This window comes from Lepidochelys kempii, chromosome 9 (assembly GCF_965140265.1).
Source record: "Lepidochelys kempii isolate rLepKem1 chromosome 9, rLepKem1.hap2, whole genome shotgun sequence".
NCBI classification, from domain to species: Eukaryota; Metazoa; Chordata; order Testudines; family Cheloniidae; genus Lepidochelys; species Lepidochelys kempii.
Window position 1 is genome coordinate 63,410,841 of NC_133264.1, and position 13,750 is coordinate 63,424,590.

The following is a 13,750-nucleotide window of genomic DNA, read 5'->3' on the forward strand; positions in this document are numbered from 1 at the left end:
GGGGGAGCAACGGGATCTGTGATGAGAGGGTTGAAAACAGCTGTGTCTGTGTGAGGAAGGGGATCTGTGATGAGAGAGGTGAGGACAGGTGTGTGTGTCTGAGGGAGGAGAGCAGGGACCTGTGATGAAAGGGGTGAGGACAGGTGTGTGTGTCTCAGGGAGGGGCAACGGGACACGTGATGAGAGGCTTGAAAACAGGTGTGTCTGTGTGAGGAAGAGCAATGGGGGCATGTGATGAGAGATGTGAGGACAGATGTGTGTATCTGAGGGAGGGAAGTGGGGATCTGTGATGAGAGGGGAGGGGACAGGTGTGTGTGTATGAGGGAAGGAGAATGGGGATCTCTGATGAGACGGGTGAGGACAGGTGTGCATATATGAGGGAGGGGGAATGGGGATCTGTGATGAGAGGAGCGAGAACAAGTATGTGCATTGGAGGGAAGGGAGTGGGGATCTGTGATAAGAGGAAAGGGGACAGGTGTGTGTATCTGAGGGAGGTGAGCGGGGGATCTGTGATTAGAGGGGAGAGGACAGGTGTGTATATCTGAGGGAGGGGCAAAGGGAATCTGTGATGAGAGGGGTGAGTGTATATGAGGGAAGAGAGCGGGGATCTCTGCTGAGAAGGGTGAGGACAGGTGTATGCATTGGAGGGAAGGGAATAGGGATCTGTGATGAGAGGAAAGGGGACAGGTGTGTGTCTGTGAAGGAGGGGCAACGGGATCTGTGATGAGAGGGTTGAAAACAGGTTTGTCTGTGTGAGGAAAGGGAAGGGGGAATTGGGATGAGAGGCATGAGGACAGGTGTGGGTATCTCAGGGAGGGGATTATGGATCTCTGATGAGAGGGTGAGGACACGTGTGTGTATCTGAGGGAAGGGAGTGAGGATCTGTGAGGAGAGGAAAGTGGATGGGGGTGTGTATCTGAGGAAGGGACAATGGGATCTGTGATGAGAGGGTTGAAAACAGGTGTGTCTGTGTGAGGAAGGGGAGCAGGGATCTGTGATGAGGGGCAAGAATAGGTGTGTATATCTGAGGGAGGGGCAATGGGAATCGGTAATGAGAGGGATGAGGACAGGTGTGTGTATTTGAGGAGGGGAGCAGGGAACCTCTGATGAGAGGAAAGGGACAGGTGTGTGTATCTGAGGGAGGGGAATGGGGATCTGTAATGAGAGGGGCGAGGACAGGTGTGTGTATCTGAGGGAGTGGGGAACAAGCATCTCTGATGAGAGGGGTGAGGACAGGTGTGTGTAAGTGTGTGCTGGGGGGCAGTTTGCGTTTGTAATGAGGGGAATGTGAAAGGGAGCATAGATGGGCATTCTGACATCTTTGAAAACCAGGACCCCATAAACTGTAACTAATTCTCCCTAAGGAAGTGTGAAGACAGATCAGAGCAGGAGAGGCTGCTGGATCTCCATGCTTTGCAGTGTAGGAATTTGTATTTGTTCCTTAAGGAAACCCAGTCATTCCCTCTTCACCTGATATTTCCAAACACAGTACATAAATTCCCTGGAGTGGAAAACCCAAGAGCCCCTGGCTTTGTGGGTGGAAGGGGGACATGGTAAAGATCTTGCTGCCCCTGGCTTCCGCTAGCAAAATGTAGCTGGTGCTGGGAAAGCCAAGGAGGGCTCCCCCTTCCTCTGTTCTCTGGAAGCAGGGCCATCTCCTTGAAACTCTTGTGAAGTTTTGGGCATCGATGCACCAACTGAGAGCAGCTGAGTCACTGCGCTTAACAGGGTTCCTCGCACCATTTCCTGCATCTCCTTCTCTGACCTGGGGCAATACCTTCTTAATTTGCTTTCTTTTGCTTTGTAGTTAATGCTTCCAAAAGTGAGAGGCTAAGAGCACTAACTAGAGCCAGGCACTGTGCAGGATGCTGCTGTGAAAGCTTCCTGCCCTCCCTTCCCCCCACCACCCTGTCACACCTTCTCTTCTAAGAAACAAGGCCTGTGCACCGCTCTATCAGTGTGCCCCAGACATAGCCTGCTGGATCCCACAAAACTGAATTCCTGATGCACGCTTCCCCTGCTGGTCCAGTGCTGGGAACTTGCCCTCCCCCTCAGCTCAGCCAAAGCACCCTACTCCTGCCCTCTCCCCTACCCTGTTCTTGCTATTTCAGTACTGAGATCTCCCCTCCCCACAGACTGACGTCTCTGCCAATATATCTTACTTCTCCCCTGTAGCACCCCCTTCTATTCCAGTGTGGGGACTCCCCCAGTTATGACAAGGCCTCTCAGGCTGCTCTGCAACAGTGCCTTGCTATTCTAGTCGTAGGCCATCTCCTAGTGCTGTCAAGCCATCTTGGACACCCCAAGCTATCCCAGCTATTCCCACAAGGATTCCCCCCCCCCCCGAGCTCAATGCCCCTTTGCTATCCCAGACTACCCCCTGAGCAGATATGCTAGCACCCATTCCCAGAAGAAGCCAGGTGCCAGCTAAGAACTAGACAGCGACCATCCAACTCAATGAATCTGTCACTCAAGCTAGTGAGATTTAGCACCTGAGCTCCTAAGATGTGATGCCACTGATGAATCCACTGAGTCACCCTCCACACTCCCCCACCACCCAAGCTCCATCTCCACAGCTAGCAACCTCTGGACAGCATGATCCGAGTCTGGCTGTGTGGCTGGGTAAGATGGGCCAAGATTTGCCAGGAGCCCCTCTCCACCCCATTCACGGTTCAGCTTAACTGATGAACATGACACTCCCTCTGCCACAGTGCCACCCCTGAGAGCCAACCTGCTCATCGGTCAAATGGGCTTCAAAGGGGGGAGTGAGTGGCTGATGCTTCTCAGCCACTCAGCTCGGCCTGGAGCTAACGAGGCATCTCGAAATTAAAAAGTGAACTGCAATCCCCAGCAGGCTTGTCCTCCTTTTGGCATTAGTTGGAGTTCTCTTTCTATCTCAGGGAGCTGGGGAGCAGTGAACGGCATTCAGATTTGTTGCGGCACTGTGTCCTGGGTAGTGCACAGGGATACTGGGATAGGGAGGACCTGTGTCTTAGGAAAGGTGTGTGTGTGGGGGGGTCCTTTCAGTGAAGTCAGGGCCCCAGGAGAGATTCCCTTTGGAGAGTGTTTTCACTTGTGGGGGCGCAGAAGGGAACTATCACTGACTGGCTGGTTTCTAACCTCTCTGGCCACCCATTTACCTTACATCAATAGAGCAGCGTGGAGGGGATGCAGAGAAGATAAAACATGGGATGCAGAGAGAGAGAGAGATTGTGTGTGTGTGTGTGAGGGAGAGAAAGAGGGAGGGAGATTTGGGGCTTTTAGTGAGAGAGGGTGAGCAAGTGTGTGTGGGAGGGAGGGAGAGGAATTTGGGTCTGTAACTTGGGGCTCGTGAGGGCAGAGGATGTGAACAGGAGCAGCTCTATCATCCCTGAGATGGATAGGGATACAGAGATCTGTTGAGAGGAATTTGGGTCTGTGACTTGGGGCTCGTGAGGGCAGAGGGTGTGAACAGGAGCAGCTCTATCATCCCTGAGATGGATAGGGATACAGAGATCTGTTTGGAGTACTATGCCATGGAAAGTGAGATAAAATTGTGCGTATGAGAAAGAGAGGGAGCAGGAGCTGGGAGAACTGGACTGTAATAAGGGGAGGGCAGGATGCTACTGGGCCAGAGAAAAGCACCGGGACTGTTTGGAAAGTCTGAGGGGTGCTCTGGCAGCTCCCTATTGCCAGGTCAAAGTGAAGCAATGGTGCATGGGAGCATAGTGGGGGTGGACACACACTAACAGATAATACCGCAGGGATGACAAACTGGTATCACTGACAACTCTTGAGTGCGGCTTGGCCAGCCACAGCAGCTCTGTGCATGAGACCTGCCAGGAGAGCCCTGGTTGTGAGGAGGAACTGTACTTAGGCCCGGATCCTCTAAGGTATTTAGACACCTAGTTCAGTGGTTGTGAGGTACCTAAATATTGCTGAGGTTCTAGGCCTTTGTGCCTCCCTGATCTTTGGCGTGAGGGTGCGGCATGGAGTCAGAGCAAGCACAGATGCCCGTAGGTCCCTGCTGGGAGCCAGCCTAACCCTCTGGTTGCTTGTGGGCCTGAGTTCTGAGGTACTTTCCTGGCTCCTACATATCCCTGGGAGAAGGGAGCCTTGCTCCCAGAAAGCTTCCTGGGTCTTACCCAAGATTTTCTAGCTTCATCGACTATTTACGGGATAGGGTGGAAACCTCAACCCCTCCATGGCAGGGATATGAATGAGGTAGTCAACACAGTGAGCCACATTCATCCCCTGGTGTGACAGCACTGGCCTCAGTAGAATTGCCTCAGGGACAGATTTGGCTCAATGTCTCGGGGACCCAGAAAACTGTGGTGACTGATACTGTTACTTGTAGACTTTCACCTCCAGCTCACTAGGTTAACGATGACCGAGATGTGTCGCCATCTCCTGACTGTTGGGGGACCCTTACATGGTCCTGGGGCTCAGTCCAATTCCTACCGCTACAATCAGTTCTCTTATTTCAGGCTGTGCAGGGACAGAGGCAGAGGATCGAACCATCCAGAGAGGCTGAACGCCCCTTTCAATCCGAGAGTGTCAATGGCACCACATGGGAGAAGCTTGCACTGCCTGCTCAGACTCAGAGCCCTGTGGGGCTAGTAGTCTCTTGTGCTATTGATCCCTTCAAAATAGGGGAAAGAAAGGAACTGAGCCTTTTTTAATAAAGTTGGGAAAGCAACAATTAAACACGGGGGTCGGGGGCTCTCTCTCTGCTTTTATTATGGAGATCCAATGAGCACTTTGCAAATGTAGGTGGAAAATCAGAGATCTTCTCATAGGTTTTAAGGTCAGAAGGGGCTGTTATGAGCTATTGTTCTGACCACCTTCATTGCACTAGTCACAGAACGTCATCCAGAAATTCCTGCATCAACCCCAGGTCTATTCTTTCAAACCAGCTAAAGAGGGACAGTGTGCTTCATGGGGCTGCTCTGCTGGATGGGCACCCAAGTGGGATAAAGCACTTTCAACTGATCATGCATGACTCCCTGCCCACTCTGGACTCCTGAGCCATGATCCATGGGGAGACAGGATAGCCAATCCCCCACAATCACCACTGCCCTCACCCTCCGTCAGTTCATGTTGCCCCTGCACAGAGCTGGATCACCTACTGTGTTTTACTGTATCCTAATAATCCCAAAGGCTTACTAGGCGGTTTTCTTGCCATTTTTATGGCATCTCTGAAGTTCTCCACCCATAAAATGTAACTGCACCAACTTCTGTGACTGGGGCCAGCCAGCTTTGTGTTTCCCTAATAAACCCTTTTCATCAAGCCTTCCTGTATTCCAGATTCAAAGAGGTTCCATTACCTCCTGCTCACTTGCTGAGCACTGCTACCCTCCCGAAGCTGTGTCCATTGAAGCGAATTCCAGGATGTACCACTTTGCACCATGGAGGAGTCATTTTACATGGGAGAGTCTCTCCCCACCTCAAGCCCTCCTTAGAGTCTGCATTTCAGCAGCTGATTATATTGCTCCTGCCCTTCTGAAAATCCCATTCCACCAGCAGTGATGGGAGACAAACATGAGAGTGGGGTGGAAAGAGGGTGGGGAAAGAGCCTTCACCGTGGGTGAATATAGGCAGGTTTGTGTGCAGTGGAGGGAAGTCTGAGATGATGGATAAATAGAGAGATCATAGCTAGTTCATGGAGCAGAGAGAAACTGGGATGCTTAAGGACTGATTCAAAGCTCCTGGAACCCAGTGGGAATCTTCCCATCAACTTCAGTGGGCTTTGGATCAGGCCTGTAATGGGAGACCTCTGTCCCACACCATCGTTGGCACATTTTCCCCTTGAAACCAAGGACATCAATCTGCTTTTCAGCAGTTGTCTCCAGAAGGGCCACTCAGTCCTCTGCAACTCCCAGAACTTCTGAGATAAACTCCTACCTACAGACAAAGGGAAAGCACCACGCAACTAAGGCCAAAAATACCAAATCAAGGTAAGCCCAAGCAAAAGTGCCCCGACACTCACATCATAGTCTAGTTCCTACTATTAAGTGGGTGCCAATAAATACCCACCAATGGGGCTTCACGGCCCGGTAATTATTTCCCCACCCCACCCAAAAAAGAAAAGAAGCTCCCTTTCTCTCTTCTTTTTCTTTGATGCCTGGGGGGGCTATAAAGCCCTGCCCGTGGGGATCAGCAGACAGGAATGTCCCCTTCCAAATAGCAGTGAGATTGCCATCTCTAGAAGGAATATTTCATTCTGCATCTGTAGCAGGAGGCACGGAGCATTCCAGAGAGACCACACTAACTTCCTGGTACTTCTCGTACCACCTCATCAGCTAGTATCCTGACAGACAAACCATCAGCCTGGCCAGCGGACGGTCTGACCAACTGGGGGACAAACTGCAAAACTCTCTGTACCCAGGGGGGAGGATAGCTACAGCACTGTACCGTGTGGCGAAGGGGGGCAGAGGGAGATATCCGGTGAGCCAATGTCACAGTGAAGCATCTACAGAAATGCCATGGGATACAGACTGTAGGGTTGTTGGGGTTTTTCTTAAGCTTTTGGCAGCCCATGAGTGAGGTTAAACTCAGAGCAACACAATTTATCCAATGGCCAGACGGCCTGTTACAGGGGTCAGCAGCCAGCAAACAATCCCAGAATGCCAAAACCCTGGGACACACATACTGGTAGAGAAAGAGCAAGGGAGAGAGCAGATGAGAGACAGGGGCAGGGGGAGCAGGGATCTGAGAGAGAAAGGAAATGGGGAGGCGGCCAGGGAGAGCACAAGGAAGGATCAAAAGAGAATGACAGACAGAGAAAGAAAACTGCATGAGAGAGGGCAAAGGAAGCACAAGGAGAGAGAGCGTCGGAAGGGGGGAGGGCAGAGAAACAGCAGAGGAAGAGAGAGAGGGAGCACGGAGAAGGGAAAATCTCACAGGTTGATGCATGTTGCTAGCAGCGGAACAGGTAGCACTGACATATGGAGCAGTTGGCCTCTAGTGCCTCTGCTGCATTTCCTCAAATTGCAAACTACCCCAGCGCAAGAGAGAGTGTGGATCACTGTACCTCCGAAGTCGGGTCTGAGGCGGACGTCATACCCCTTCAGCAATTTGTCCACAATCTCTTTCACCACAGAAATATTCCCAGTGGATTGGCTGAAACAGAGAAGAAGAAGAAGAAGTCCTTATCATCGTCCCCACACAGGAGAGCCATGTGGAGGGCCTAGGCAAAGGGCAGACACGTTCCCTGGCTTGCAGGCTGAACCCTGGTGTGCATGCACAGACGCACACACGCTCCCTGCCTCACACACGAGCTTTTCCTCTCACAAACACCCCCTCCCTGTCTCTCTCCCAGTCGTAGCCCTCCTCTCACACACACACACACATTCACTGTCTTGCACGCACACAGCTATCCTCGCACTCTTCACACTGCACATGCCCTGTCAAATACAAGCCCAGCTGGAGGCTGCTGGGGATCCCATACTTTCGGGACATCCACGCAGTCTAAAAAGCCTATGAACCAATCCCTGGAGGGGGTAGCACACAGGGGCTCTTAAATGAGCACTGTAGATACTCATTCTCTATCTACCACTGCACATTTACTGTCCCTGTCACATACACCCACACTACACTATACATACACAGCCTCCATCTTCGTCACACCCCACAGCCTTTCAACTTCCTTCTCACTCACACTCCCCTTGTGTTCTCTCATTCTGTACACGCACTCACTCTCACACACCGTACACAAATCTGCATCCTCTACCATACACACACACAGGGCTTCCACACTCTAGTCACACACACTCACTGTATCTCTGTCAAACACACAGAGCGTACACAAATTTGCCCTCTCTGTTACATACACACCTCCATGCGCTGCCTTCCTCTCACCCTGCACACACACTTCATCTACAACACAGTCGGCACTTTCTGTCTCTCACACATACTATATACAAACCCAGACTTCTCACACCTAATACACATTGAACTCTGCATGATATTCACCCCCTGCCCAAACACATTCATCTATACAATCTCCCTTTCACATTCTGTGCACCCAGGTACTCTCTTGGGTTAGCCACACTCCCTCCTACACACATAGATTTATGATCTTTGGCCTCTGAGAATAAATATTACACAGCAGCTTCTAATATCTTCTTAGCAACAAAGACCTGGAGAGAAAGAGAGAGAGGAAAAGTCCATCTTTGGCTCAGTATGCCTAGATAATGATATTTTCCCTACCAACCCCTGTGTTTTCCATTTGGAGGTTTGGTAGCCTCCATTGCTACTGGAGTTCCAATTCCTTCCAGCCATATGAACGAGAGGGATCTCCTGATATAAACAGTCCTAAAGGCAAGGAAAGTGCTGGTGGAACATTAGGAAGGGAGGAAGAAGCTACAAGAATGAAGCTCCAAAATATAGGTAAGTGCAGATTGTTTCCACTTGAGTGACCCCCAAACCCAACCATAGTCCCAGCTCTGTCCAAGGAATAAGACTTGTTTTCCCCAGAGCTTGTGTACACATGCCATCATCAAACAACATTCTTTGCAATCCTAGTTTAAATTCCAAATCCTATGAAAAAGACACATCTTTCAGGCCATCTTTCCTTCCCCAGCAGATCCATCTAGGATGTAAACCTGCAACACAATATTACCCCTTCCAGCCAACCTTGGTGTCAGCCTGAAGCTGGGGGATTGTGTTGACATGTCCACACGCCCCCCGGGTGGGTGCATGCACATGTCTTTGTACACATCTGGCTGTGATTTATGCTTATGGATTTACTGTATGTGAACATGGATCTACATACACATAAGTGCTCGAGTCAGTGTGTGTGATGTATGTGCAGAGATCTTTATACACAGGTGTGTGTACGGACCTGGATCCTCATGCAACTCGATATGAGTGCATGGATCAGCATATGGATGGCTGAGTCTGGGTAAAAATATAGATCTATGTATGCATGCTGTAAATCTGGGTGCCCAGATACGTACACGTGTATTACATATATATATAAATATGTGTATAGGTGCATGAATCTGTGAGTACAGGTGTATGGATACTGGCGTATGAGTGTGGGTCTAGGAACATGGGTAAATTCACCGGTGTGTGCATGTGTTATTGATCTGGATGCGTGAGCCTCTGTGTGTGCCTGGATTTTCAATACATACACCTTCAATCAGAATGTGTATGGGTGAACATAAACCAACATATTTATGTGGGCAATATCTAGGCACACGGATAAACTGTTCAGTGAATATGCTGATGGCCGTGCATATATGGTCTGGGTTTCCTGTACATGTGCCCCATTTGTTTAGGTATGTCTTTACACAAGTGTACAGGAAAATGCAGACATGTGTACATTCTCATACACAAGTCTGTGCATACATAGGTTATGGACATTTGCGTAGAGAAGTATGTACCACGTGCACATGTGGATTTATGTGTTTCTATGCATGTATTTGTGCGTGTATGTCTATATGTATTTCAGGAATCTGTGTAAGTGCGAATATGTGCACACTCTGGATACATGCACAGTTAGCTGTACATGTGTGCGTGTGCACAACTAGGTGCATGGGTTTTCATAGAGGTATATGATAATCAAAATGTTTCAGGCTTACAGAATGCTTTCCTCAATGGAATTTACAAACATTTATTTATCCCCCCAACAAGCCGTGAGGTTAGAAAGTATCATTACCTCCATTTTACAGACAGGGAAACTAAGGCAGGGACAGAGTACTCAATATACCCAAAGTCACACAGGAAGTCTGTGGCAGAATTGGGACTAGAACACTGCTGTCCCATTCTTTCCCACAAACTACAAGTATCTCCCACTAAAGTCAATGGGAGTTACTTTTATCCTAGGAAAGCAAATATAGGACCAAGGTTTCCTGCCTCTCAATCCTGTGCCTGCACTGTAAGGCCATCCATCTTCCTCTGAACAAACGATCTGTGTAGTTACACAGGATTTGTGTGTGTCTCTGTAGCTAAGTGTAAAATCTTTATGAACATGGGTCAGTATCCATGTAGGATACATATACATTCAATATGTGAATTGTATCTTTGGATATTGCACACCTGACGCTGAGCGGGTGTGCACGTGCACTGTACATCTATGCACACACCCAAATGTATGGGTCCTGTATGTGTGTGCAAGGTGCTTATGAACATGGATGTGTGTGTGTACCTTACATGTATGAATTTAGTTTCATGTGTGTGTGATGGGTATGTGTATACAGTATGTGAACCTGAGTCTATGCTTATGCAGGTGTAAACAAACACGTGCATGGGCATATATGAGTGGGCAGGATCCACATGCGCATGTGCATTTGCATGAGTGTGTATATTTTTCAGTGTACAGTGTATGTGTCATGCATTAAACAGTAGGAGGGAAGGGATGTGTGTGGGGGCATGGATCTGCACATGTGCATATGTGTATGCATCTGTGTCTTTGTGTAAATAGAGAACATAGATCTCTGTATTTTCACAGATGTATATCTGTGCCTGGACCTGTAGATGTTTTAATGTAATGCAATATTATATATGCAAGGATGTATGCGTATATATCTAATACATAATTACCCTGTCTATTAATGCACTGATGAGTGCATTCTGTGTAAATGCATATATGTGTGAACTGAAAATGAGTGTGTATACACTGTATGTGTGTGTTCAGTGGATAAATATTTATGCATACATGCATAGATGCCCTCCACATACATTGTCCACTATGGATGTGTGTACATGTGTGAATGCATGGATCTCTTGTGTCCATATATATAGTCATATATCTGTATGTATGTATGTAATACATTACTAAGTAGGCATCTCTAGACACATGCATTGCATATCTAGTATACTGTCCACTGTATATGTGATATGATGTACTGCATGAATATACACGTGTGAGTATATATGGATGCATACATGCATAGATGTGTGTGTATGCATTGCACATAAATAAATATGACTATATTTACATGTGTGCATGCAATGAATAAATATGTATGCATGATGGATGTATGCATTGCATCTGTAATGCACACTGTATAGCTGTGTGAAGGCACACATGCATGGACGTGTGTGTGTGGATGCATGTGCATTCTGTGTGTACAGACACAGGCATGGCTATGTCCGGGTGTATGTTTGTTTTTGCAGGTATCACGTATATATACAGACCGGTGCTTGTGTTTAGTTCCATCTCTGCTCGCCGGACATAATGTTCCCCAGCGCAAGGCTTCATTTTGTCAATTCCCCCAAATTCGCGTCAGTTTCGCTTACTGTAGGAGACTCTGATGCAAACGAGCTGCGAGGTGAGCTCCGTCTGCAGAGAGCTTGCTCTAGATCCCATGCATGAGCACCCCTCCTCCCCCTAAAATGCAATTGACTAGGAAGTAAGAAACAGCAGGCACTAGGAAAGCAATTTGGGTGAAAGACCCCCACCACCACTACCACCAAAGAAACCCAGCCCACTCCTCCAAGCCCCCCCATCTGCCCCTGCACCCTGGAAATCAAATCCTTACCTTTGCGCACAGTAGGCGAGACAAAGCGCTGCTAAAGCAGAGACAAATGCACTCAATCTGTCTGCCTGAAATCTCCACATTTCCACAAACACGATGGAGGGAAAAAAATGTTTGGAGGGGAGGGGAAGATCTTCTGAAATCCCCCTCCAAAAAAAAAAAAAAGAAGAAGAAGAAGAAGAAGAAGAAGAAGAAGAAGACAACAAATTATTTCCTTTATTAAAAAAAAAAAAGCACAAGACAGTAAAAAAAAATATGGGGGAAATATATATTCCCCCCTCCCTTCAGTGCCAGTCAAAGAATTCGCCTCTTCTTCCTTTCAGCATCCTCTCAACAAGAGACATCCTCTGGCAATGGAGAAAATCCCAAGAGAGAGAAAAATGAAATGTCCCCAAAATGGACTCAGCAAAATGTAGAATCAAATCTCATAGGTAAAAAAAGAAAAAAGAACCCGATCTCCCCTGAACTCTCCACTTTGATTATTTCCCCCTCCTATTTTGCCATCCAGTTCTGCAGATGTTGCATGGCTCCTGTTATCCACCTTCAGAGAAGAGGAGGAGGAGAAAGTGTGTGTGTGTGTGGTGGGGGGGAGGGTGAGAGTTATCTAGCAATGCAATTTTATTCTGGATTTCACCTACCCTTTACTCATCTGTTTGCCCTCCTCCCTCTTTTTTATTTTATTTTATTTTATTTTATTTTATTTTATTTTATTTTATTTTTAGGAGGGGGGCTTTCAAGCCCCAGGGTATGATTTTATTTTATTTTACTTGCACCCTGATGCTGGTGACTTGGATGGATTTTGTGAAAGGGTTAAAAAACAAACACAAAGCAAAAAAAAAAATCCTTGTATGCAGAAAGAATTGTTCTCAAAAGCAGAGCTGCACGTCTCCTTAATGCTGTTGCTGCAGCTCCTGTAGAGTTTTGCTGCTCATTGCAAAGTCACAAGAGGAGGGGAGGAGAGAGGGACTTTTGTAGATTGGGGAAGGAAGAAAAAATATCTATGGGCAAATTATGATCCTGACGTCATGGCTGACAACATTAACCCTTGCTGGTATGGAGAGGGGATTTTTTTTGGCCGGGGGGTGTGTGTGTAAATGTTGTTTTGGGGAGAGAGGATAAGTCTGGAGGAGAGATGGTTCAGTCGATGGAGCAGATCACTGCCGTGGCCATTTGAAATAGCCTGGCGAGCTCACAAAACCAAACCTTTTCCTTCAATGAGAGAGCACGGAGGAGAAGGCAAAGCACATGAGAGCGTCTCTCTAGCCCATGGGGCTAAGAGGCCTGACAGCATTCCTGGGAAGCCTTTGGGGAGAATTCCTAATGGTTTCTGGCAGATGACGGAGAGGATCCGGGAGTTCCCCTAGGAAGGAGAGACAGTGACCCAGAAAAAGGATCTTTCTTTCTTTTGGAATTAGGCAGGAGCGGAGCTATTGGCCCAACAAAGCACAAGTTTGGGGGGTTGAAATCTGGAAGTGCTGCCAAGTGTCGGCTAATTATGTTGTGGATTTTCCCACTGAAATAGTAATGACACAAAGCAAACAGTCATCCTCATGATACTTTCCTTATCAGCTATGGATCTTTTTCTAATAAAACCCTATAAAATAAAACAATAACCCAGCCCTGCTGGCTAAAATATGCAGCTACAGACTTTCCTGGAGGGATTTTTTTCCTGGGAACAGGGTATGAATTCTGTCAAGCCCTTGAATCCAGAGCCAGGTGGGTGGCCTGTTTAAGAGCATAGGAACTGCCAGGTTGGATCAGACCATGGGGCCAGCTAATCCAGTATCTTGTCCCTCACCATGGCCTGTACCAGCTGCCTCAGAGGACAGTAGACAAAACACAGGATGTAGTAACTTTCTTCCTAAGTTCCTCAGGTAGAGGCTGGTTTATGCCCTGAAGCATGCAGGTTTATACCCTGTCCAAACTCACGTTGGCCAAAAGGGAAATGCATTTGTCAAAATGGCTGAACTGGCCAACGCTTAGTGCTCCTCAAGCTTCTTTCCTGGGGACAGGCACATGGGAGCTGAAGATTGAACATACAAATGCACTTTCTTCCGTCGGGCAAAACATTGCTGCAGAGGTGCTCCCTGCTCATAGCTGGAAAGAGTTTCTCCCTCTTCCTTCCCCCAGGTCAGAGAATCCCCTGCCTTCCCCACCTCATAGCAGAGAAGATTAATCCAATCTCCTGTTTTTCAAGCGACTCCTTTCCCTCTTGCTTTACATTTCCCAGAACAGAGATCCAACACTGTCAGCCCACACTATGTTCTGTCCAACCCACACTCCAG

The 13,750-nt window shown here is 48.0% G+C and overlaps 1 protein-coding gene across 1 annotated transcript in view; it reads right to left on the bottom strand.

The window, feature by feature from the left end:
- Window positions 1-11,588, bottom strand: part of LOC140916937 (gamma-aminobutyric acid receptor subunit beta-4) — an 87,971-nt gene extending 76,383 nt beyond the window's left edge. Inside the window, exons 1-2 of the mRNA XM_073358834.1 lie at window positions 11,469-11,588; window positions 7,013-7,101 (exon numbers count right to left, since the gene is read on the bottom strand). Of these exons, the coding sequence (XP_073214935.1) occupies window positions 7,013-7,101; window positions 11,469-11,548 (169 nt within the window). The 5' untranslated portion in view covers window positions 11,549-11,588. The remainder of the gene's footprint in view (window positions 1-7,012; window positions 7,102-11,468) is intronic.
- Window positions 11,589-13,750: the final 2,162 nt, after the last annotated feature.